The 26,400-nt window shown below is 41.9% G+C and overlaps 1 protein-coding gene across 1 annotated transcript; it reads left to right on the forward strand.

Moving 5' to 3' along the window:
• Nucleotides 1-1,623: 1,623 nt before the first annotated feature.
• si:ch211-227n13.3 (uncharacterized) lies at nt 1,624-26,400 on the forward strand. Its single transcript, XM_067987955.1, has 6 exons — nt 1,624-1,683; nt 2,133-2,536; nt 9,925-10,505; nt 14,544-14,622; nt 16,191-16,304; nt 24,820-26,400. Exons 2-6 carry the CDS (start codon nt 2,244-2,246, stop codon nt 25,439-25,441), a joined length of 1,689 nt encoding a protein of 562 aa, XP_067844056.1. The 5' UTR covers nt 1,624-1,683; nt 2,133-2,243; the 3' UTR covers nt 25,442-26,400.

The raw sequence follows: 26,400 nt of genomic DNA on the forward strand, positions 1-26,400 counted from the left end.
ATGTTCACTGCTAGTTTACTCTCATACTCTATTTTTCCCCTCTTAATCTCTTTGTTCTCCTTTGCTGAATTCTAAACTGCTCCCAATCCTCAGGCTTGCTGCTTTTTCTGGCAATTTTATATGTCTCCTCTTAGGATCTAATACTATCCCTAATTTCTTTTGTAAGCCATGGTTGAACCACCTTTCCTGTTTTATTTTTGCACCAGACAGGAATGAATAATTGTTGTAATTCCTGCACATGTTCCTTAAATATTAGCCATTGCCTATCCACCGTCATCCCTTTTAGTAAAGTTCCCCAATCTATCCTAGCCAATTCGCACCTCATACTTTCGTAATTTCCTTTATTTAGATTCAGGACCTTAGTTTCGGATTCAACTACTTCACTCTCCATCTTAATGAGGAATTCTATCATGTTATGGTCGCTCTTCCCTAAGGGACCCCATACAAGATTGTTAATTAATCCTTTCTCATTGAACAATACCTAGTCTAGAATTGCCTGTTCTCTAGTTGGTTCCTCAACGTATTGGTCTAGAAATCCATCACGTACACACTCCAGGAATTCCTCCCCCACAGCATTATTGCTAATTTGGTTTGACCAATCTATATGTAGATTAAAGTCACCCATGATTATAGTTGTAACCTTCTTACATGCGTCTCTAATTTCCTGTTTATTGCCCTCCCCTACATCTCCACTACTGTTTGGGGGCCTATAGACAACCCCCACCAATGTTTGCTGCCCCTTGGTGTTTCTTAGTTCCACCCATACAGATTACACATCGTGATTTTCCGAGCCAATATCCTTCCTCACTATTGCATTGATTTCCTCCTTTACTAGCAATGCTACCCCACCTCCTTTCCCTTTTTGCCTGTCCTTCCTAAATATTGAATACCCCTGGATGTTCAGTTCCTATCCTTGGTCACCCTGCAACCATGTCTCCGTAATCACAACTATATCATACCCGTTAATATCTATCTGCGCTGCTAATTCATCTACCTTATTGCGAATGCTCCGCGCATTAAGACACAATGCCTTTAGACTTGTCTTTTTAAGATTGCTGGTCATCTTAGTATTATTTTGCACTATGGCCCTATTTGTTTTTCGCCCTTGTTTTCTCTGCCTTCCATTATTGCTTCCTCCCTTTCTGTCTTTTGTTTCTATCCTTGTTTCCCAACCCCCCCCTCCCCTGTCTCCCTGCTCAGGTTCCCATCCCCCTGCCATTCTAGTTTAAACCTTCCCCAACAGCACTAGCAAACACCCCAGCGAGGACATCGGTCCCGGTCCTGCTCGGGCGTAACCCGTCCCGCTTGTAGAAGGTCCCACCTTCCCCAGAACCGGTCCCAATGTCCTAGGAATCTAATTCCCTCCCTCCTACACCATCCCTGCAGCCATGCATTCATCTGATCCATTTTCCTGTTCCTACACGCACTGGTAGTAATCCTGAGATCACTACCTTTGAGGTCCCGCTTTTGAATTTATCTCCTAACTCCTTAAATTCACCTTGCAGGACCTCATCCCTTTTTTTTTAACCTATGTCGTTGGTACCGATATTGACCACGACTACTGGCTGTTCACCCTCCCCCTCCAGAATGCCTTGCAGCCGTTCCGTGACATCCTAGCACCAGGGAGGCAACATACCATCCTGGAGTCACGTTTGCGGCCGCAGAAACGCCTATCGAGGGAAGGTCTGTGATAGGGTGGAGGGCAAGAGTAATTAAATGACAAAAGGGATGATGGTGCAAAGCAAGGAGGGTGGTAATGGGATAAGTATAGAAACAAAAGATGAGTCTAGAGGAGCTGTAAATGGTAACAGCAGAACCATTATCGGCAATCACACGCCCACAAAAAAAGGGAGCAGTGGTTATGATCTGAAGTTATTCAAATCAATGTTGAATCCGGAAGGTTGTAAAGTGCCTAATCGAAAGATGAGGTGCTGCTCCTCGAGCTTTATCGGATCAGTGTAAGAGGCCAAGGACAGAGAGGTTCTCTCTCCCCCCCCCCTACTTGTTTAAAAACTTTAACGTCTTCCAGTTCTGACGAAAGGTCTTTGACCTGAAACGTTAACTCCGTTTCTTCCTCCACAGATGCTGCCTGACTTGTTGAGCTTTTCCAGCATTTTCTGTTTTCATTTCAGATTTCCAGCATCCGCAGTGTTTCGCTTTTTGAAATATCTCACCAACCGTCCGGCCATTCGAACAGCCGGAACAGCCAGGGCTCCCTCCCTCCCGTACCGCGAGTGCGTGTGATGGACAGCGGCCTGGTCCAATCACAGGAGCCGGGGTGGCGCAGCGCGCGAGTTCGAATGGAGAGCGGTTTGGCGGGCCCGAGGGCTCGGGAACGCTTCTCCGGAGCCCGCCGCCGCCGCCGTTCGGGCGGGTCGAAGCGGGTGGTCCAAGATGCTGCACCACACCTAGCTCGAGCCGCTCATTGCCATGTGAAGACGATGCGGAAACAGCAACTGCGGCCTGGCGCTGCTTGTACCTCACGGCAAAGCGACACCCTTAGCCCGCTGGAGGTGGAGAGCGCCTTCCAAGAATTGTAAGTTGCTTTTTATTTATATATATTTATTACCGTTTGCAAAGCATGATCTTTGTTTGATGCAGCGCGCTGGTTAATTGCCAATGTTTCGTTATGACTAGGAACGCAAGCTGCCTAGAGTACAATTTAGATCGGCTATGGAGTTGGCCAATTCCAAAGTAATCAAGTTGAGTTATTAAAAACTGCAGAGACAAGAGCGGAGGATGTGTGCTGAACGATGGTCCTCGAACCCCGGAAATGTCTTGCCAGGGAAGGGCGTATACTACAAGACATAAAGTTGAACTGTTGTTCTTTACAGGATGTGAGGTCCGCTGAAGGTTTTCATTTCATGTTTATCCGGCAACTGAGCTCCAAAGGAACCTAGAAGATTCTTGATGTAATTTGCAAAAAAGCAAGTTTTTTTGCATTCACGTGACATTTGACTTCCTGTTGCAGGAGAGGCAAAATCGTTTGTTGTCGTTTTGCCATTCTGTTTATTTTTAAGAGTAATTAAAATTTGGTACAAAAGCTAGACTTTTATTTTTTGGTCTGATCAAAAACTGCCAGGGTGACAATCTCAGCTTTTGGCCTGCAGAAACTTTTGTTCTTTGCAGTACAATTGGTAGACCTGCTATACACCACACTGAAATCAATTTAACAGTTTTTTTTATTCATTCATGGGATGTGGGCGAAGCTGGCAAGGCTAGCATTTATTGCCCATTTCTACTTGCCCTTGAGAAGATGGTGGTGAGCTGCCTTCTTGAACAGCTGTAAACAATTTTACAACACCAAGTTATAGTCCAGCAATTTTATTTTAAATTCACAAGCTTTCTTGAACAGCTGCAGTTCAAGTGGTGAAGGTACTCCCACAGTGCTGTTAGGTAGGAAGTTCCAGGATTTTGACCGATGGTGAAGGAGCGGCAATATATTTCCAAGTCAGGATGGTGTGTGACTTGGAGGGGAATGTGCAGGTGGTGTTCCCATGTGCCTACTGCCCTTATCCTTCTAGGTGGTAGAGATCACTGGTTTGGGAGGTGCTGTGCAAAGAAGCCTTGGCGAGATGCTGCAGTGCACCTTGTAGATGGTACATACTGCAGCCACGGTGCACCGGTGGTGGAGGAGTGAATGTTTAAGATGGTGGATGGGGTGCCAATCAAGCGGGCTGCTTTGTCCTGGATGGTGTCAGGCTTGTTGAAGCTGCACTCATCCAGGCAAGTGGCGAGTATTCTATCACGCTCCTGACTTGTGACTTGTAAATGGTGGAAAGGCTTTGGGGAGTCAGGAGATGAGTCACTTGCCGCAGAATACCCAGCCTCTGACCTGCTCTTGTAGCCACAGTATTTATGTGGCTGGTCCGGTTAAGTTTCAAAGGTGACCCCCAGGATATTGATGGTGGGGGATTTGGCAATGGTAATGCCGTTGAATGTCAAGTGGAGGTGGTCATTGCCTGGCGCGAATGTTACTTGCCACTTATGAGCCCAAGCCTGGATGTTGTCCAGGTCTTGCTGCATGCGGGCACGGACTGCTTCATTATCTGAGGAATTGTGAATGGAACTGAACACCATGCAATCATCAGTGAAAATCGACATTTCTGACCTTATGATGGAGGGAAGGTCATTGATGAAGCAGCTGAAGATGCTTGGGCCTAGGACACTGTCCTGAGGAACTCCTGCGGCAATGTCCTGGGGCTGAGATGATTGGCCTCCAACAACCACTACCATCTTCCTTTGTGCTGGGTATGACTCCAGCCACTGGAGAGATTTCCCCGATTCCCATTTTACTAGGGCTCCTTGTTCATGTGCTATTACCTTCTTGCTACAGTGTACATATATGTACTGTATATCTGAACCAGGCACACATTGTATCTTTAAAAAAAATACACTTTACAATTTTTTTAAAACATCTTGATAATTGTGTTACTGAAACCAAAGCTAAGGATGCTCTTTTATCTCAAATGTTCTCCTGTAAAATGTTTCACAATAACATAGCTATGACCACTTCACAATCTTCTTCCAAATAAAAGTTGCATTTTATCTTTTTGAGCTTTGTGGTTTTCCACACCCATGATGACTTCCTCTGAGATGCTTTTCCTCCTCTGTTAGCCTCTGTACTAAGTGACTCAACATTTTTGCTGATTCCAATCTCCATCTCAAGTCCCCCAGCCCTCTGACTTCACCACTTCCATCCCCTCTCAATGTCACCCCTCATAAATTCCCCAAGCCATTTACCTGGCCACTCTGTTGATGTCTTCATGACCTCTATGCACCTGATATCTTGATCTCTGACTACCCACATTCCCATACTATACCACAGTCCCACTATTCTTGCCATCTGCCAATGAACAAAAAAAACTCCTCTTCCCCTCACCTCCAGGACTCTTACAACCTTGCGCATAAATTCCCAACCCCCTTGTCTTTAGTCCGCCACTTGTCTCAACATCTCTGCTACTGTCGACATGGTTAACTTCTCTCTAGCCTTTGTTTTTGCCCTTGTACCCAGCCAAACACTTACAGTTTCCCACCACAGTACAGTCTCCATCTTCTCCAAGTAAAAGGGGGTGCAAATTCAAACTTACCTAGCGAATAGCTGGCCTAACCGCTCATTGCCAGATCTTGTTTGACCAAGTCAAGCAAATGCAAAATAAAACTAAGATGACTAGCAATCTTAAAATGACAAGTCTAAAGGCCTTGTGTCTTAATGCGCGGAGCATTCGCAATAAACTAGATGAATTAACAGCGCAGATAGATATTAACGGTTATGATATAGTTCCGGTTACGGAGACATGGCTGCAGGGTGACCAAGGATGGGAACTGAACACCCAGGGGTATTCAATATTTAGGAAGGACAGGCAAAAAGGAAAAGGAGGTGGGGTAGCGTTGTTAGTAAAGGAGGAAATCTATGCAATAGTGAGGAAGGATATTGGCTCAGAAAATCACGATGTGGAATCTGTATGGGCGGAGCTAAGAAACACCAAGGGGCAGCAAACGTTGGTGGGGGTTGTCTATAGGCCCCCAAACAGTAGTGGAGATGTAGGGGAGGGCATTAAACAGGAAATTAGAGACACATGCAAGAAGGTTACAACTATAATCATGGGTGACTTTAATCTACATATAGATTGGTCAAACCAAATTAACAATAATGCTGTGGGGGAGGAATTCCTGGAGTGTGTACGTGATGGTTTTCTAGACCAATATGTTGGGGAACCAACTAGAGAACAGGCAATTCTAGACTGGGTATTGTTCAGTGAGAAAGGATTAATTAACAATCTTGTTGTGTGGGGTCCCTTAGAGAAGATCGACCATAATATGATAGAATTCCTCATTAAGATGGAGAGTGAAGTAGTTGAATCCGAAACTAAGGATTCCTGAATCTAAATAAAGGAAATTACGAAAGTATGAGGTGCGAGTTGGCTATGATAGATTGGGGAACTTTACTAAAAGGGATGACGGTGGATAGGCAATGGCTAATATTTAAGGAATGTCTGCAGGAATTACAACAATTATTCAGTCCTGTCTGGCGCAAAAATAAAACAGGAAAGGTGGCTCAACCGTGGCTTACAAAATAAATTAGGGATAGTATTAGATCCTAAGAGGAGGCATATAAAATTGCCAGAAAAAGTGGAATACCTGAGGATTGGGAGCAGTTTAGAATTCAGCAAAGGAGAACAAAGAGATTATTTTCCCCTCTTAATCAGAGTATGAGAGTAAACTAGCAGTGAATATAAAAACTGACTGTAAAAGCTTCTATAAATATGTCAAGAGAAAAAGATTAATGAAGACAAATGTAGGTCCCTTACAGTCAGAAATGGGGGAAATTATAACGGCGAACAAAAAAGTGGCAGAACAATTAAACACATACTTTGGTTCTGTCTTCACAAAGGAGGACACAAATGACCTCCCAGAAATGTTGGGAACCAAGGGTCTAGTGAGAGGGAGGAACTGAAGAAAACCAGTATTAGTTTTAAAAGAAAAAATAGTGCTAGGGAAATTGATGGGGCTAACGGCTGACAAATCCCCAGGGCCTGATAATCTAAATCCCAGAGTACTAAAGGAAGTGGCCCTGGAAATAGTGGATGCATTGGTGATCATCTTCCAAAATTCTATAGACTCTGGAACAGTTCCTACAAATTGGAGGGTGACAAATGTAACCCCACTATTTAAAAAAGGGAGAGAAAAAACAGGGAATTACAGACCAGTTAGCCTAACATCAGTAGTGGAGAAATTGCTAGAGTCTATTATAAAAGATGTGATAACAGAACACTTAGAAGGCATTAACGGGATTGGACAAAGTCAGCATGGGTTTATGAAAGGGAAATCATGCTTAACAAATCTACTGGAGTTTTTTGAGGATGTAACTAGTAGAATAGATAGGGGAGAACCAGTGGATGTGGTGTACTTGGATTTTCAGAAGGCTTTTGATAAGGTCCCACACAAGAGGTTAGTGTGCAAAATTAAAGCACATGGGATTGGGGGGAATATTCTGGCATGGATTGAGAATTGGTTGACAGACAGGAAACAGAGAGTAGGAACAAACGGGTCTTTTTCCAGGTGGCAGGCAGTGACTAGTGGGGTACCGCAGGGATCAGTGCTTGGGCCCCAACTATTCACAATATATATCAATGATTTGGATGAGGGAACTAAATATATCATTTCCAAGTTTGCAGACGACACAAAGTTGGGGTGGAATGTGAGCTGTAAGGAGGATGCAAAGAGGCCCCAATGTGATTTAGACAAGTTGGGTGAGTGGGCAAGAACATGGCAGATGCAGTATAACGTGGATAAATGTGAGGTTATCCACTTTGGTTGTAAAAACAGAAAGGCAGATTATTATCTGAATGGTGATAGATTAGGAAAAGGGGAGTTGCAACGAGACCTGGGTGCCCTTGTACACCAGTCACTGAAAGCGAGCATTCAGGTGCAGCAAGCAGTTAGGAAGGCGAATGGTATGTTGGCGTTCATTGCAAGAGGCTTTGAGTACAGGGAGCAGGGATGTATTACTGCAGTTATACAGGGCCTTGGTGAGACCACATCTGGAGTATTGTGTGCAGTTTTGATCTCCTTATCTGAGGAAGGATGTCCTTGCCATGAAGGGAGTGCAACGAAGGTTTACCAGACTGACTCCTGGGATGGCAGGACTGACGTATGAGGAGAGATTGGGTCGACTAGGCCTATATTCACTAGAGTTTAGAAGAATGAGAGGTGATTTCATCGAAACATATAAACTCTAACAGGACTAGACAGACTAGATGCAGGGAGGATGTTCCCGATGGCTGGGGAGTCCAGAACCAGGGGTCACAGTCTCAGGATACGGGGTATGCCATTTAGAACCGAGATGAGGAGAAATTTCTTCACTTAGAAGGTGGTGAACCTGTGGAATTCTCTACCACAGAAGGCAGTGGAGGCCAAGTCATTAGATGTATTCAAGAAGGAGATAGATATATTTCTTAATGCTAAAGGGATCAAGGGATATGGGGAAAAAGCGGGAACAGGGTACTGAGTTAGACGATCGGCCATGATCATTTTGAATGGCGGAGTAGGCCCGAAGGGCCGAATGGCCTACTCTTGCTCCTATTTTCTATGTTTCTATTATGGTGCTTTGCTCTCCCCAATAAAAACTACTTGCCTCTTCAGAATCATTTTGAAAGGCAAAGTAACCCCCAAGCTCCATTTGTTTCCATGACCAATGATCTACTTAAACCTCTTTCCCTATGTCCTTCAACCTCATCACAAACATCAAGCTCATGGGTTTCTTCGTTTCCTTGATCAAGTGGATCATGCAACTGTGTTCTTCCTTTCCTTTATCCCCCTTGCCCCCAACCTCCTCTCCTCCCTCCATTCTAGCCTTCAACCTCTGTTTTTGCAGTTTCTCTCCATCTGACATTGTGATTGGTTGTCTGTTCTACCGTTTAACCTTTTTACATTTAACCCGGTTAGTAATTTATAGCCTAAGTCGGTGTTTATTCTTCTGCTATTCAAAGTTTAGGAAAACATAAGGAAGCTTGTGTGAATTCCAGTGAGCAAGTTACAGCAACAAGCATGTTCTGTCCAATCCCTGAACCATGCTACATTATTAGATATTATGCATACAAGGTCACACAGATACCATGCCAAACGGTGGTGGGGCAAAATGGGAGAGGATGCACAAGAGAAATGGAGTGCTTGAGAGAGGGAGAATATATGGCTAGATGTTAGGGTGGGTGAGGCCATGGAAGGAATTAAAGATGGGGGTGGGGAGAGAGGTCTGGCTTATGGGAGTGGTCCTTGTTAAGCACAAGAGAAATATTAGGGTTCTGAAGCTCATTATCCATTCATTCAATCACTGCCTTATGTCAGCTATAGTCATATCTCAGGTAATTGTGTACAATTCTAGAACAGTCATTCCGATTAGGAAACCTAACAAGACTGTGGCAGGTATGAAGACTTGCTTTTGAAGAAATTTCTCTTCATTTGACTGACTGTATTCCACTAGTACAAAAACCAGTATTCGTCTCACTGTTTTACATACCTCGCAGATCCATTGTAATTCTTAGCTTTGTATTTGTACTTCTTTCAATTTAATATACTGTATTCGCTGCTCACGATGTGGTCTCCTCTACATTGGGGAAACCAAATGCAGATTGGGTGATCGCTTTGCTGAACACCTCCTCTCTGTCCGCAAGCGTGACCCTGACCTGCCGGTCGCCTGCCGTTTTAATTCCCTGTCCCATTCCCCTCTGACCTCTGTCCTCGGCCTCTTACACCATTCCAATGAAGCTCAAGGAAAAGCACCTCCTCTTTTGATTAGGCACTTTATAACTTTCTGGACTGAACATTGATTTCAATAACTTCAGACCATAACCACTACTCCCATTTTTTTTGTGTGTGACTGCAGTTGATAGTAATGGTTCTACTGTTGCCATTTACAGCTCCTCTAGACCCATTGTTTGTTTCTTAACTTGTCCCATTACCACGCTCCTTGCCTTGCACCATCATCCCTTTTAATCATTCTTGCCCTCACAGACCTTCCCTTTTGTTCTTTCCTCCCCTCCCTCCGCCCCCCTTTCCCTGGCTCTGTACTTGCTTAAAAACTGTTAACTCTTTAACTTCTTCCAGTTCTGACGAAAGATCTTCGACCTGAAACCTTAACTCTGTTTCTTTCTCCACAGATGCTGCCTGACTTGCTGAGTATTGCCAGCATCTTCTGTTTTCGTTTATTAGGCTCTCCCCTCTATCACTTTGAATTTAAGTATCCTTGTTGTATCTTTATGCACCAGTTAGTAATTTGAACCCAAGCTGGCAAGAAAGATTTAATTATAAATGGAAACAGAACAGTAATTGAGTTGTAACCTTTGATTCTTTCAGTTTACTGTCCTGAGAAATTCGTGCCTCATTTACTGTTTTATATTATTTATATTATTCTTATTGTTATAGGTATAATTCTCTGCTTGGCAACAAAGAAAAAGTTGAAGAAATAGAACCGAAGGAGAACCGTTGTGCTCACACCACTATACATAAAGATTCGTACAACCATCTAGCGTTGCAGAATTTTTCCCAAAATAACATTAAAAATGCCACTGAAGACATCCTTAAAACAGAGTCTTCCATCCTATCTGAGCATGTAATGCTGAGGAATAGCAACAGTGACATAGCTATCACTAGAATCTGCAGCAGCACAGATAAAACTGCACAGCTTACTGCCAAAAGACTCAATGTAAAGTGCAACACATTTCCAGGGAAAGCAAAAGAAAACTTGAAGTCAAATACTGAGACACCTTTCTCTGCTATAAGGCAACCAGTTCTCCAAATAGTGGGATCAAGCCCCAAGAATAGTGATGGGAATGAAGAAGAAAGTATTGAACTATCCTGTGATGATGATGCTATCTCAACTAACTCTGGAGAGGATTACAGAGAAACCGTCTCCTGTGAGGCTTGCTCAGCGATGTTTTGGAAAGTAGTAAATGAAAAGAAAATCAGGAAAAGTGGAAGTGCATCAGGCAAGAAACATCCTTATGGTAGGATGATGCATTTTTGCAATCTTTCCTTAAGCGCTTATATGCCAGTAAGGCAGCATTTACACCGTCGCATTTTGCATTTCATCTATGATGGTGGTGAGAGCCTATTGTCAGTTTGAAACCTTTTTAAATTCTGTATTCCTGGATTGTCTCTTCACCTAAAGGCACTTTTCTGCTGCTGCCATTGGCAATCTCCTCGCCTTCCCCCAAATATAAAGGGGGCAACCCCTCGAGTTCTAGTGATACTGTAGACCCAGACTTTCCTGTGTTCTGCGAGCTGCATTCCAATTAGGTAGCTCCTGTTAAACATGTTGAGTAGGCTCCATGTGTCTGCATCATAAGTACTGGGTACAATAGTGTAGTGTTCTGTTACTGGACTACTAATTCAGAGGCCTGGACTAATAATCCAAAGAATGTTAGTTCAAATTCCACCATGGCAGTTTTAGAATTAGAATTCAGTTTAAATAAATCTGGAAACAAAAAAAACTGGTACCAGTAAAAGTGACCATGCAGCTTTTATTTTGTTACTAAAACCCAACTGGTTCACTTATGTCCTTTGGGGAAGGAAACCTGTCGGTCTGGTCTATTTATGACTCCAGTTCACACCAACATGGTGACTCTTAACTGCCCTCTATGTGGTCTAGCAAGCCACTGAGTTATCAGCACCTTCTTGGAGCATCTAGGGACGGGTAATAAATGCCGGTGACGTCTTTGTCTCAGTTGGTAGCACTTTCGCCTCTGACTCAGAAGGTCACCAGTTCAAGCCCCACTTCATAATCTAGGCTGACACTTTATTGCAGTACTGAGGGAGTGCTGCACCGTCAGAGATGCCATCTTTCAGATGCGACGTTAAACCCTGGCCCACTCAGCTGTACATAAAAGATCCCATGCAACTAGTTGAAGAGCAGGGGAGTTGTCCCAATGTCTGGCCAACATTAATCCCTCAACTATCACTGAAACAGATTATCTAGTAATTTATCTCATTGCTGTTTGTGGGGCGCTGCTGTGTGCACATTAGCCATTTCCTACATTATTACAGTGACTGCACTTCAAAAGTACTTATTTGGCTGTGAAGCGCTTTGTGACATGAAAAGCGCTATATAAATGCAAATCCATTCTTTCCGTCATAACAGAATTAAAAAGTAATTCATTGTGATGAAGTGCTTTTCAGACATTTCAACATGAGTGAGCTATGTAAACACAAATATAAAGTTGCTATTTTGCATCATGACATGGGTGCAGAGAACTAGCTTTTGGTCAATTCCCAGGCAGATCTCATGTCCAACATTTATGAAATGAAATGCATATTGGTTTATGTTGATTTTCCTGTTTGTACCATATAGAAATATAAGTTGACCTTTTAATCAGTAGAAATATTTTGGTATTGATGTAATTCTTAAATTGTCAGTTTTTACAATCCAAGAATTGTCCTTGCACAAGTTTGAGTGCTGATCAGATTTCCGGAAAGGGTTTTATTTGCAGACACTTAGTTTGCTTGCTTACTCGAATATTGAACCTCTGTTTAAAATATCTGGTTAACATTGCAAATTAAGAAAGGCTCTAGCAGAAGATGTTGAGAGAAACCTGTTTTTCGTTGTGTTTAAGCTTTGAGAACGACAGACTTGCCTCCTGTCCCTTTTCTCAGAAGCATTTTAAAGCACTTCACATGTAATGAATTACCTAAACGTGGAGTGACTGTTACATAGGCAATGCACAAAGCAATGAGATGAATAACCTACTGATTGGTGGTTGAGGGAGGAATGTTGACCAGAGTATTGGGAAAACTCCCTGATCTTCGAATAGTGCCATGAGATCTTTAACCTCTGCCTGAATCACCATCCATAGGATGGCACCCCCAAGAATGCAGCATTCTCTCAGTATTGCAATGCTAGCATAGTTCATACGCTCATGTCCCAGAGTGGATCTTACATCCATAACCTTCAGCTTAAGAAGTAGGAGTGCTACTGACTAAGCCAAGCAGGCACTGCAAATCATTTGATGATATGATCTATTCTACTGTTACTCCCATGAGACAGAATTGTTCATTAAATGTATCTTGAATATTTAATATTCAAGTGAAATACTCATAATACATATGAAACACTCTCTAGCCCCTGTACAAGAGAATTGGCTGTCATACTGTCAAATCCTTTTTAATTGCACTAAAACTGCTTTATTACATGTTAATTATATTTTAGATTTCAGCTCAGAATAGTAAATTGAAAATCTGGAGTTTAATTATTGCTTGGTATTCTGCCATATAAAGTAATCAGAAAAATGACTGAACCATGTCAGATCAAGCAACGTTGAACTAAAAGGTAATAACATGTGTTTGGAAAGATGCCATTGATACACTTTTCAAATAATATGCACCAGCAGTCCTTGAAAAATGCCATCATATTTGCATGAGTGTATTGAAGAATAATTACATTGCTATTTTAGTTTGCACTATAAATGATATTTTACCGTAGTCGTTTCAGTTGGTGTTTTGAAAATTGAGAATTTTCGGCACAGATTAACTCTTGCATTTCTGAATTATACATTTCTAAGCTGCTTACTCAGTTGAAGCTCTGTGATTTTAATTTTCTGGTGGCATTTATTGTGATAACCTTATTGGATATTGACTTGAGATCCTGTCACTACATTTTAAATGGGATGGGGGAGTATTTTTCTTGCACGTAATGAAGCAACACAAAGCATCATTATTCACCGAACATTATAAAATCGACACACTGCATATAGGTGTGAAATGGATTTCATTTTCATGAACAGACCTCCCAGTAGGTCTTGATTTAAAGTGGTGGCAGATCACCACATAAATTGAACAGAGGTGTGCACAATGATCTCTGCGTTCCTCCAATTCTGGCCTCTTGCTCAGCCCTGATTCGCATCACTCCACCATTGGTGGCCGTGCCTTCAGCTGTCTGAGCCCTAAGCTCTGGAATTCCCTCCCTAAACCTCTCTGCCTCGCCTCCTTTTAAGGTGCTCGTTAAAATCTACTACTTTTACCAAGCTTTTGGTCACCTGTCCTAATATCTCCTTATTTGACTCAGTGTCAATTTTTGTTTGATAATCGTTCCTGTGAAGTGCCATGGGATGTTTTACTAAATTAAAGGTGCTATATAAATGCAAGTTGTTGGTGGTTCTACTGGGACCTGAGAAGTAGGGTCAAAATGCCTAAAAATAGTAAGAAGTGATAGCTCAATGTGTTGGTGTGACATAGAATATTGTTTTGTGTGTCAACTCCCCTTCTCCTTCCTCCCCCTGCCGCTGCAAATATTGGCTGTGGGATGGGTTCATGCTGAGTAAGAGTCAGAAATTCACCCGCACAGAGGGAGAGGGGAATTTTCAAGATTGATCATAGTTTCATTTCACTTCTAAAATGAAGAAGCTGGCCATGCGTAAGGCACTGTACAGTCATTGCTCCTTATCAAATTGCTCCATACAGAAACACATTCAAGTCACCAATGGGGAGATTTAGTATCCCATGAACCCATGCTTTGGTGCCCTTAAAAACTGGACCTGATTTCACAAGTTGAATGTTGGGATTTAAATCAATTAAAATGTTAACTTTTAAAATGGATATCTAAAGTGAAAAAGAAATATATTTCAGACTTTAAAATACCTGTGTGCTGCAATTGATGGGCAAGGTTGGTCAAGAAACTCATACTACTACCATGGTGGCTAACATAGTACTACACAGGCAGGACTGTGGTTGTAATCCTGTAAAATTATGGCAGGTCTTTAAAAACTTGTTCTGAAAGGGTCTGTGAATCAGTGAAATGCACATTAGTTGTCATTCAAGGCTATAGAGAAGGGGTCACTGGTAATCACACATTCTGCCCCTAGTGAATTATCTGTGCTTAGTACCATCAATGGATAGTGACATTTTGTTTTTCGCTTAGATAATTCAGAAACTGTTCCTAAGGAATGCTCCAAGCACTGGTGGCTAACAAAAGTGTTGCATTTAAATGCAATTGAGCATCGGTTGGAATAAAACTGCTATAAACTCCATTTTTATATAGGTTTTTTTTTCAGATCCTACCTCTTTATCCTGTGACGAATGGGTCTTGAAAAAGCCGTTGTTGCCTAGAAATGATGTGCAGAAGTGTAGAAGGCAAGTATTCTTCAAGTTAGTTTTTAAATTATTGGAAATGTTTGTCTGCTGTCTTTGCTTTTAAATTGGTTAACAATCAAACATATCTTGCATCATAAGCAATGTGCATCGGATTCCTTAGTGGGGTCAAAAGGTCTGCTTATCTACGTTAAAAAAAAATTGTCTGTGCACACTTCCTGTCTACAAAACCTTACTTCCAGTTGTCACGTTTGGTCAATTTTTTCCCATTGTAAATTCCTATGTTCACATCTATAATTGTAACTATCTGTGTACACTTGTCATGCTGTAATTTCATCCTACAGTGATGGTCCTAAAGCTTCTCAGCTTTGCATCTGCCAGCTCTTCAGCCTGTACTGCGGAAACACTTCTATGCTTTCTAAATTGCCTTCAGATTTGCTATTTCACTATTACTTTGATGTTATATCATTATCACAAAAATAAGAACAGAATGTATGACTTCAAAATGGGGACTGAATTATATGTGCCCAACTTGGTCCAATTATTCTCCCTTTAACCCTGCTTCACCAAGAGACTGCACTTTTGTCTCGACTCCATGTGTGCAATGTCACAGGAGAATGACTAGTAACTAATAAAAATAGTAATCTGCTAAGAGAAGTCTAGAGCTTATCCCCATGCATTTTAGAAAGGATTTAACTTTTTAAAAAAAGTAACAAAAGTAGTTCACCAATAATGTTTATTCCAAACCCTTATAGAAGGGAGTATGTTCCTATTCTTTGGGGTTGTCTGTTTAGTTACAGATATGTATGTGGTCTTGTCTAGAAAAAAAAAACACTGAAGTCCTTTTATGCATTGTATTCTGAAGTTCTATGCATACATGATGTTTAAATTTGAAAATATTTCTAACAGATCCAGTATAAATGGTATGAATTGAGTTACTCTTTTGGGATATTTGAAGCATCATACTAAGTATGTGGGGTAAAAATGCTGTGTTTAATTAGTTGCAAAAATGTGTATTAATTAAGGTGCTTACTGTTTCTGGTTAGCCCTCTATTAAAGATGAAAAAGCCCCTCCTTACCATTGTTTACCGTGTGAGTCTATATATTTTTGTTTTTGATCCTCTTCCTCTTTCCCCCACAGCTGCATGAGCAATCTTCCACTGCATTGTCCTCATAACCATACTAACATGATCGAGCTACATAAACACAAATATTACAATACTGCTTTGTATTATGATACAGATGCAGAGAACCACCTCAACTTAATGTCAAAAATGAATAGATTTTGGGCATCATCATTTTTGTGGGTTTTTTTCTTTATATTCACCCTATGAATTTAATAAGGGGACACATCTAACTTTGGCATTGAAATTAATTTTTTGGATTCCTTTCTTTCTCTGAAATTCAAGCTTTTCCAACTCCCATCAACTATAGCCTCTCTCTTAGAACCTCACAAAAAGGCAACATTTGTATTTGCCCTTGCATCGGTTTGTTTCATATATTGGTCTGATTTTTGTCTCTTTCTATATTTGTGGTGGAGTTGGCTTTATTCAAATTGAGTTTGGTGTGTGAGATAAATCTTCTCATGACTGTTACGGTTCTAATTGCAGAGAAATTCAGTCACTAGTAAGGTACCCGAAGAAACAAGTTGGAGCATCTTCTCAGAGTAAAGTTACTATGAAATGGATTCCACAGTGTTCCCGGCCTCACGTGTTTCTGCACAGGTAAACATTGTGTGTTCCTCCCTCCCCAAGAGGAGTTCAGTTTTCTGTGCGAAAGTAGTTTTCACTACCAAACTTAGCCAGATTCTTTTCTTTCCTTTCCCTCCCTACCTAACAATGTTCATGACTCACTGCATCATGTAGAAATAAACTGGGGTCCATATTCCAATTAATCCACTATTTTAATAGATTATAATCTGACCTGAAAGGTGCACGACCCAATAAAGTCTTGGGGTGAATAAAACATCATCAAGATGGTGCCGCTCTGGATCGAACAATTTTGTTTTTAAACCTAGTGCCATGTGAATATAGATTGCAAGGTATTATAAATGAGGAATGCCATTCAGCCCATCTAAATCCAGCAAAATACTATAGTCGCCCGACTGCAGCATCCAAGTATTTCTTGTGCGCTCTTGAGTTTTTGCCTCCACTACTCTTTAAGGTCTATTCCGTATGTTGATCACTCTCTGTGTGAAGACCTTCCTGATAACTGTCCTAAATTTACCTTTCATTGGTTTTCATAGGATGATACAACACAGAAGGCGGCTATTCGGCTCTTTGAAAGAGCTATCCAATTAGTCCCACTCCCCTGCTCTTCCCCGATAGCCCTGCAAATTTTTCCACTTCAAGTATTTGTCCAATTCCCCTTTTGAAAGTTAATAATGAATCTGCTTCCACCACCCTTTCAGGCAATGCATTCCAGATCATAATAACTCGCAGCGTAATTTTTTTGTCCCTCATGTCGCCTCTGGTTCTTTTGCCAATCACTTTAAATCTGTGTCCTCTGGTTACCATCTGCCACTGGAAACAGTTTTTCCTATTTACTCTATCAAAACCCTTCATAATTTTGAAAACCTCGATCAAATCTCCCCGTAACCTCTGCTGTAAGGAGAACAATCCGAGCTTCTCCAGTCTCTCCACGTAACTGAAGTCTTTCATCCCTGGTACCATTCTGGTAAATCTCCTCTGCACCCTCTAAGGCCTTGACGTTCTTCCTAAAGTGTGGTGCCCAGCATTGAACACAATACTCCAGCTGGGGCCTAACCAGTGTTTTATAAAGGTTTAGCATAACTTCCTTGCTTTTGTATTCTATGCCTCTATTCATAAGACAAGGATTCCATATGCCTTTTTAACAGCCTTCTCAACTTCTCCTGTCACCTTCAAAGATTTGTGTACGTAAACCCCCAGGTCTCTGTTCCTGCACCCCATTTAAAATTGTACCATTTAGTTTATGTTGTGTCTCTTCATTCTTGCTACCAAATACAAATCACATCACACTTCTCTGGGTTAATATTCGTCTGCCCATTTCAGCAGTCTGTCTATGTCCTCCTGAAATATGTTACTTTCCTCCTCACCGTTTACTACATTTCCTAGCCGCGCCTCTAGCCAAACTGTTCCAGTACCTCCACAACACTGGCGTCAACCCAACAAAGTGGAAAATTGCCCAAGTATGTCCTGTCCACAAAAAGCAGGACAAATCCAATCCAGCCAATTACCGCCCCATCAGTCTATTCTCAATCATCAGCAAAGTGATGGAAGGTGTCGTCGATAGTGCTATCAAGCGGCAATTACTCACCAATAACCTCACTGATGCTCAGTTTGGGTTCCGCCAGGACCACTCGGCTCCAGACCTCATTACAGCCTTGGTCCAAACATGGACAAAAGAGCTGAATTCCAGAGGTGAGGTGAGAGTGACTGCCCTTGACATCAAGGCAGCATTTGACCGAGTGTGGCACCAAAGAGCCCTAGTACAATTGAAGTCAATGGGAATCGGGGGGGAAAATTCTCCAGTGTCTGGAGTCATACCTAGCACAAAGGAAGATGGTAGTGGTTGTTGGAGGCCAATCATCTCAGCCCCAGGACATTGTTGCAGGAGTTCCTCAGGACAGTGTCCTAGGCCCAACCATATTTAGCTGCTTCATCAATGACCTTCCCTCCATCATAAGGTCAGAAATGGGAATGTTCGCTGATGATTGCACAGTGTTCAGTTCCATTCGTAACCCCTCAGGCAATGAAGCAGTCCGTGCCCGCATGCAGCAAGACCTGGACAACATCCAGGCTTGGGCTGATAAGTGGCAAGTAACAAGTGCCAGGCAATGACCATCTCAAACAAGAGAGAGTCTAACCACCTCCCCTTGACATTCAACAGCATTACCATCCCCTTATCCCCCACCATCAACATCCTGGGGGTCACCATTGACCAGAAACTTAACTGGACCAGCCACATAAATACTGTGGCTACAAGAGCAGGTCAGAAGCTGGATATTCTGAGGCGAGTGACTCACTTCCTGACTCCCCAAAGCCTTTCCACCATCTACAAGGCACAAGTCAGGAATGTGATGGAATACTCTCCATTTACCTGGATGAGTGCAGCTCCAACAACACACAAGAAGCTTGACACCATCCAGGACAAAGCAGCGCGCTTGATTGGCACCCCATCCACCACCCTAAACATTCACTGCCTTCACCACCGGCTGCAGTGTGTAACATCTACAGGATGCACTGCAGCAACTCACCAAGGCTTCTTCGACAGCACCTCCCAAACCTGCGACCTCTACCACCTAGAAGGACAAGGGCAGCAGGCACATGGGTACAACACCACCTGCACGTTCCCCTCCAAGTCGCACACCATCCTGACTTGGAAATATATCGCCGTTCCTTCATTGTTGCTGGATCAAGATCCTGGAACTCCCTACCTAACAGCACTGTGGGAGAACCTTCACCACACGGACTGCAGCGGTTCAAGAAGGCGGCTCACCACCACCTTCTCAAGGGCAATTAGGGATGGAAAATAAATGCTGGCCTTGCCAGTGACGCCCGCATCCCATGAGCGAATAAAAAATTTTTTTCCACGTTTCATGTCATCTGCAAACTTTGAAATCATTCCCCGTAAACCCAAATCCACGTCATTAATATATATCAAAAATAGCAGTGGTCCCAACACCGATCCCTGGGGAACACCACTGTATACTTCCCTCCAGTCTGAAAAACAACTGTTCACCACTACTCTCTGCCTTCTGTCCCTTAGCCAATTTTGTTTTCACGCAGTCACTGCCCCTTTAATCACATGGGCTTCAATTTTGCTAATAGGTTTATTATGTGGTACTTTATCAAACGCCTTTTGAAAATCCATACTCACAACATCAACTGCACTACCCTCACCGTTACTCCATCAAAGAACTCAATCAAGTTAATCTAACACGATTTGCCTTTAACAAATCCGTGCTGCCTTTCATTTATTAACCCATGTTTTTCCAAATGTCAATTAATTTTGTCCCAGATCAATGTCTCAACGTTTCCCACCATAGACGTTAAGCGGATTGGCCAGTTGCTGGGTTTATCCCTCCCATATCTAAGGAGGATTGGAAGGTTGTAGCCAGAACCTCCGCAATTTCCACCCTTACTTCCCTCAGCAACCTAGAATGCATCCCATCTGGACCGGGTGACTTTTTTCTACTTTGAGCGCTGCCAACCTCTATCTATTTTTATCCTATCCAATTTCTCTCCTACCTCCTCCTTTACTGTGACAATGACAGATGTGTGAAGACTGATGCGAAGTATTCATTTAGTACCTCTGCCTCCACAAGAAGATCATCTTTTGGTTCCTAATCGGCCCCACCCTTCCTTTGTCTACCCTCTTACTATTTATATGTTTATAAAAGACATTTGGGTTCCCTTTTATGTTACCTGCTAATCTATTCTCATACACTCTCTTTCCCCCTCTTATTTCCTTTTTCAGTTCTCCCCTATACTTTTTGTATTCTGCTTGATTCTCTACTGAATTATGAACCCAACATTTATCAAAGCTTCCTTTTTCGGTTTCTTTTTAATCTCTTATATCTTTAGACATCCAGGAAGTTCCAGCTTTAGATGCCTTTCCTTTTCCCGTTGTGGGAATGTGCCGAGTCTGCACCCGAACTATCTCATCTGTAAAGGCTTCTCGTTGCTCATTTACTGTTTTACCTGGCAATCTTTGATTCCAATTCACCTGGACCAGATTCCTTTTCAACTCACTGAAATTAGTCCTCCACCAGTTGACCATTTTCACATTTGAATTTTCCTTTTCCTTTTCCGTAACTACTTTAAACCTAACATCGTGATCACTGTTTCCCAAATTCTCTCCCGTGAAACATGCCCCACTTCATTTCCCAGAATGCCTTAGAGGCATTAAATATAATAAATGTACAAATATGTCACAGGCGTAAATATTTGTCCTTAGAGACATTGCAAAGAAGGTTCACTAGATTGATTCCTGGGATTAGAGGGTTATCCTATGAGGAGAGATTGAGTAGAATGGGCCTATATTCTCTGGAGTTTAGAAGAATGAGAGGTGATCTCATTGAAATTAAGAAGATTCTAAGGGGGCTTGACAGGGTAGATGCTGAGAGGTGGTATCCCCTGGCTGGAGAGTCTAGAACTAGGGAGCATAGTCTCAGGATATGGGGTCGGCCATTTAAGACTGAGATGAGGAGGAATTTCTTCACTGAGGGTTGTGAATCTTTTGGAATTCTCTACCCCAAAGGGTTTTGGATGCTCAGTCATTGAGCATAAGGCTGAGATAAATAATTTTTTGGACTCTATAGGGAATCAAGGGATATGGGGATCAGGCAGGAAAGTGGAGATGAGGTCGAAGATCAGCCATAATCTTACTGAATGGCGGAGCAGACTCGAAGGGCTTTGTGGCCTACTGCTCCTATTTCTATGTTCTTAGAACTAGATCCGGCAGTGCTTCCTTCCTCGTTGGGCTGGAATGATACTGGTTTTGATCTGTCCTACTCTCTCAACTTAAACTACTATTCCAGATTTATCAGAACTATCTTGTATACCTTGATGATCTCCTCTTAGACATTTCCTTTCTAGGATGAAAAGTTCAAGTTTCTCTAGTCTTTCCTCATATCTCAGACCGTTGACACCAGCAACCAGCCTTTTGACTCTTCTCTGCACTGCCTCCAGTGCTATAATGTCTCTTTCATGTCTGTGACAGGAACTAGATGCAGTATTCAAGGTGCAGTCTGACCAGAGCACCAAATGGTTTTGATGACTACTTCTTCTGACATGTATTCAGCTGTTGAATTGTATTCTACTATTTTGGCTACACTGATCAACATTCTATTCCCTTTGTTGATGTTGCTCTGCATTGGTTGGACATGTTGAGTGGCAAGTCTACTAAGACTCCTAGGTCTCTTTCTCTTTCAGCTTCATCCTAAACTATGTTCAGGGAATATGGGTGCTTACTTTTCCTTCCTGTTTGGACTATCTTGCACTTAAAACATTCATCTGTCGTTGTTCTGCTTACATATTTTATCCAACTCATTCTGCAATTTCTGAGCTGTTTCCATTTTATTCTATTATACTTTCCGGTTTGGTGGTATCAGCAAATTTGATCCCTTATCTATTGAGATTCTGAATCTAAATCATTGACGTAAATTTGAAAGACCCAACTCAGAATCCTGGGACGCCCCAATCAGTAAACCCCCCGCCCCATACACACGTATAACTCCTCTGATTCATTCCTTTCTACCCCTCAAAACAGTTTCTTATACAGCTGTGAATCAACAAGTTATCTTAACCTTACTATAAGCCCACTTCCTCCCACCCTGCTTTCTGTAAGGACTCTATTCCGTTCTCCCAGTTTCTCCGTTTTATCTGATCTGACGATGCCACCTTTCACACCAATGCTTCCGATATGTTTTCCTTTTTCCTCAGCCGAGGATTCCCCTCCACTGGGATTCACAGAGCCCTCAACTGCATGTCACATTTCCCACACTACCTCTCTCACCTCTTCGCCTCCCTCCCAGAACCACGATAGAGTCCCCCTTGTCTTCACATTCTGTCTAACAGCCTCCACATTCAATGGATCATCCTCCGCCATTTCCACCACCTTCAGCGTGATGTCACCACCAAACATGTCTTCCCCTCCCGTTTAAGCATTCCGAAGGGACCGTTCACTTTGCGACACCCTGGTCCACTCTTCCACCACCCGCTCCCCTTCCCATGCAATCGCAGGAGATGTAACACCTGTCCTTTCACCTCTTCCCTTCCTGCTGTCCAGGGCCCTAAACACTCCTTCCAGATGAAACAGTGGTTCACTTGTACTTCTTTCAACATAGTATACTGTATTCGCTACTCACTGCGATCTCCTCTACATTGGGGAGACCAAATGCAGATTGGGTGATCGATTTGCCGAGCACCTCCGCTCAGTTCGCAAGTGTGACTCTGGGCTTCCGGTTGCTTGGCACTTTAATTTTCCATCCCACACCCAGCCTGACCTTTCTGTCCTCTGCCTCCTGCACTGTTCCAATGAAGCTCAACAGCGCCTCATCTTGCTATTAGACACCTTACAGCCTTCCGGACTTAACACTGAGTTTATCAACTTTAGGTCTTAACCACCGCTCCCATTTTCTCGGACAGCGGGTGCTGGTAATGGAGGATGGCTGCACCAGAGCCACTGGGAGTGGAGGAGGTGTGGGCTGGTACGGGGGGGGGATTCCCTATCGGTACACGACCAGCAGGGTGGTCCGCACCCCTGGGGTCTACCCACCTTTCTTCGCCACGTTCCTGGACCACGGGATTTTCCATGCTTCCCTCCCCCTCTGTTATTCTGCTGTAACCGTTTACGCCTCCTCTGGACCCATCTTTTGTTTCTTTACTTTTCCCATTACCACCTCCTTTTGCCTTGCACATCATCTCTTGTCCTCTATTCAATCTTGCCCTCCACCCTATCACAGACCTTCACCTTTGTTCTTTCCTCCGTCCCCCACCCCACCTTTTCTGCACTTACTTTAAAAACTGTTAATCTCTAACATCTTCCAGTTCTGATGAAGAATCATAGACCTGAAACATTAACTCTCTTCCTCTATCCACAGATGCTGCCTAACCTTCTGAGTGTTTTCCAGCATTTTCTGTTTCTATTTCAGATTTTCAGCATCTGCAGTATTTTGCTTTTATCTTAACCCTAACCTCAGAAGAGCCTCCTCTACAGCAACAGTATGGCATTTCCATTTCCCATACCATTATCCTTGTAGCATCTTTGGAGGAAATTAGTAATCTGTAATATGGTTCTAAACCCAAAGCTGTCATTAACAAGGGCAATTTTTTGCAATATTTATGATGGAAAAAGGAAGAAACTGGACTGAAAAATAAACACTACTCCATATGTAAATAAGTTTAGAGTATAGTGCACAAAACAGGTTACCCTTTTAACTAAAATAAGTGAGTTTCACTCCAAATGAGTTAGAATTGACAGGACTGCTTATACTTTGCTCCCACAAAGTTAGGAACTGGATGTGGAGTCTGCTCCGGATGCCTGCAGCCGGTAATTAGCAATTAGACTGGGGTACACTGTGTCCTAATCCATTGCATCACCTGGTTACCCTATTTAATTTTCATTATTGAAATCAGTAATTGGCAAAATGAGCAATTTCAGCAATGGTTTAATGGGCCTGACAGTGCAATGAAATACCGATTCCTCATCTCTAGTACATGGATTCAAGGTCAACCCAGACTGTCTTCTCTCTCGCTTACTGAATATATTAGTCCTAAGTGGAGTGAATTTCGGGTACACTTAATAAACTGTACACTGCATAAAATTTCTTAATATGTTGACCTGATGGCGTCAGAGGTCACAGCTTTGGGGAACAAGTTGGGTTATAACATTTCACTGCTCTAAAATAGTGAGACTTTTGATCTGAAAGTGTTTGATGCTGACACAAGATTTGAAAAAGTATAAGACATTTGTCTGTTGCACTTCACCTTGGTGAGTACAGAATTAACTTTTTAAAAAATAAATGGAAAATTTTAATTCACTTTATTTGTATCTGCTCTCCAGATTGTCTCACTGATGTCGGGCAGTAATCTGAACCAATTATTTAATCATACAAACGTGCTTAATACGACACTTTTTCCTACACTAGAGCAAATATCCTGGTAAAAACAAGTTGCATTTTTTTTTAGTAAAGCAGTCCATTTCTGTCTTTACATAACGCAAAGTGTTGCAGTGCAATTGGTGGTAAGCATAGTGCCTATTAAGGGAAATGTTTACTGGTAGGAAGAAGGGGAGAGAGGATAGAGAGCAGTTATGTCAGAAAATATGGTGTGAGGTTATAATGTACTTAGGGGGTTGAATAAGTTTTACAGTTAACATTTCATCTGATATGGCTTTTAACCTACATTATGTGATAGAAAGAGGAATTATTTATTATGACTAAGTGCACATCGCACATTAACCCTCAAATCCTGTGAAAATAACAACTGATTGCTCCCTGGTGCGTATTAAAGAGAGATGTTTTCATAATTGATGTGGGGTTGTAGATTTTGTATTCTGGTAACCAAAGAAGCAATGTTGTAAAATCGTGTGCGTCACAGTTTAATGCACAGCTTTACAATAAGTATTACAAAACATCCGACTGTCAGTTGGGTAACTTCTTTCTTTTCCAGGTTATTGTATATTCTTGCTTTTGTCTATTGCGTAGACCTTCATTTTGGACGTGTAAATTAAACTGCACTATTTTAACCGCAGGAATCTACGATCTTGTAAGAGAAAAGTGGATGAATTTCTTGATGAGCATAGAAAAAAACAGCCTAAAAAAACAACAAAAAAGTCAAGGAAAAAAGAGCTCTTTGTTTTCAAGCTTCCTGAAACTCCTCTATCTTCCATTGTACTCTCAGACAATGAAGACTGTGAGTCTGAAATGGAGACCAGCACTGTTAAGAGGAAGCTAACCTCAGCTGTCCTGAGCAGAGAGAACAGGCCCAAAAAAGGCAGCTGTGATCTTTCTGACAATGATTCGAATACCTATGAAAGTGGGTTTTACAGCTCTGACAGTAAATTGGTGCAGTGTGAGAGTAGCACTTGTACCAACCTGGATAAGCCTACATTTGATTTATTCAGACCATTGAATTCTAGACCAGAAAAAATATTGTCTGCCTTTTCAACTTCAGCTTTGCTATGCTCTGAAAGGCAACTGCATTCACAATATGAAAATGCAAAAAAATGGGGAGAAACGCAGAGCAAAATAAATTCTAGGATAGCTCCTGCCAGTTCTTTTGGTTGGCTAAAACCTGGTGGCTTTACATCTATGATCGCTAAGTTGAAGGCTAGACCTCAGAACTCTTCAGGCAGTGTTGTTAAAGAGGCATGACTTGCTATTTCTGTTGAAACTTGCCTTAAAGGATTCACTACAAAGCTGTTCTGTCTGTACCCACATATATTTATAACTAACTACTAATGTAGTTTTTGTTTCTATTGTAACATTGTCAAATCACCAATTATTTTAATTTTGCAGAATTCAACCAGTTAATCTGTGTGTTCATATTTATTGAACAAGCACAGCAGCGATTTAAAATTGATCTTTCTTTTCTATCCCATTAACCTTCCTTTACTATTGGCTACACCCCTGAATTGTTTTTCCCTTCCCCCATTATGGATTAAATAAAGTAGAATTTGTGGAGACCATTGTGGTAAACAGTAAATAGTTGTTTAATTTAAAACCTATTGTGCAGCCAAATTACAATAGATGGTAAAGCTTTGACTTTATAACCTATCCCAAACTGAGATTGAAGCCAAATACAGCCCACTGACTAGTAGATGAGAAGCCAGTTCCCAGCTCATCTACTCATGTTAGTTGATGAGTCAGAGCTTCAGTATCAGACTTTTCCTGTAGGTGACCCCTGCATCTTTTTGGTGTGAATGTACCAAGAAGTTTGATACTATTAATTTTTACATTTTGATCCAAGATATACATAATTTGGAAAATCATTTGATTTGCTGTTTTCTCTGGCTCACTTGTACTTTTTCTAATTGTGCCTTGCTGAAAGTATAATCTGACTTTCAAAATAGCCAGGCTATTTTGATAAATGGGCACAATAAATAGCTGTATTTTAAAATACCATGTTGGTACTATAAGGGATATTCTGAGGAAAAGCTTTGCACTTGTTATTCTTAGCCTGCACATTTTTGATATCAGCACTGTCAGGTTTCACTCTTAATTTAAAAGGGACAAAATTCTGTAAACCTGAGCTTTTCCATTTTTGGCGATGTAATATTACTTAATGTCCTAAACATTTTCAAATAAAATATGCTGCTGGGTTTTGTATGCAG

The sequence above is a fragment of the Heptranchias perlo genome, chromosome 7, assembly GCF_035084215.1.
Source record: "Heptranchias perlo isolate sHepPer1 chromosome 7, sHepPer1.hap1, whole genome shotgun sequence".
In the NCBI taxonomy this organism is placed as follows: Eukaryota; Metazoa; Chordata; class Chondrichthyes; order Hexanchiformes; family Hexanchidae; genus Heptranchias; species Heptranchias perlo.

Bases quoted from the DNA above. Each gene is read 5' to 3' on its own strand.
- si:ch211-227n13.3 (XM_067987955.1), top strand. From the start codon at position 2,244: ATGGACAGCGGCCTGGTCCAATCACAGGAGCCGGGGTGGCGCAGCGCG. The intron at 2,537-9,924 runs GTAAGTTGCTTT...TTATTGTTATAG, and splicing joins GAGAGCGCCTTCCAAGAATT to GTATAATTCTCTGCTTGGCA. The intron at 14,623-16,190 runs GCAAGTATTCTT...TTCTAATTGCAG, and splicing joins GATGTGCAGAAGTGTAGAAG to AGAAATTCAGTCACTAGTAA.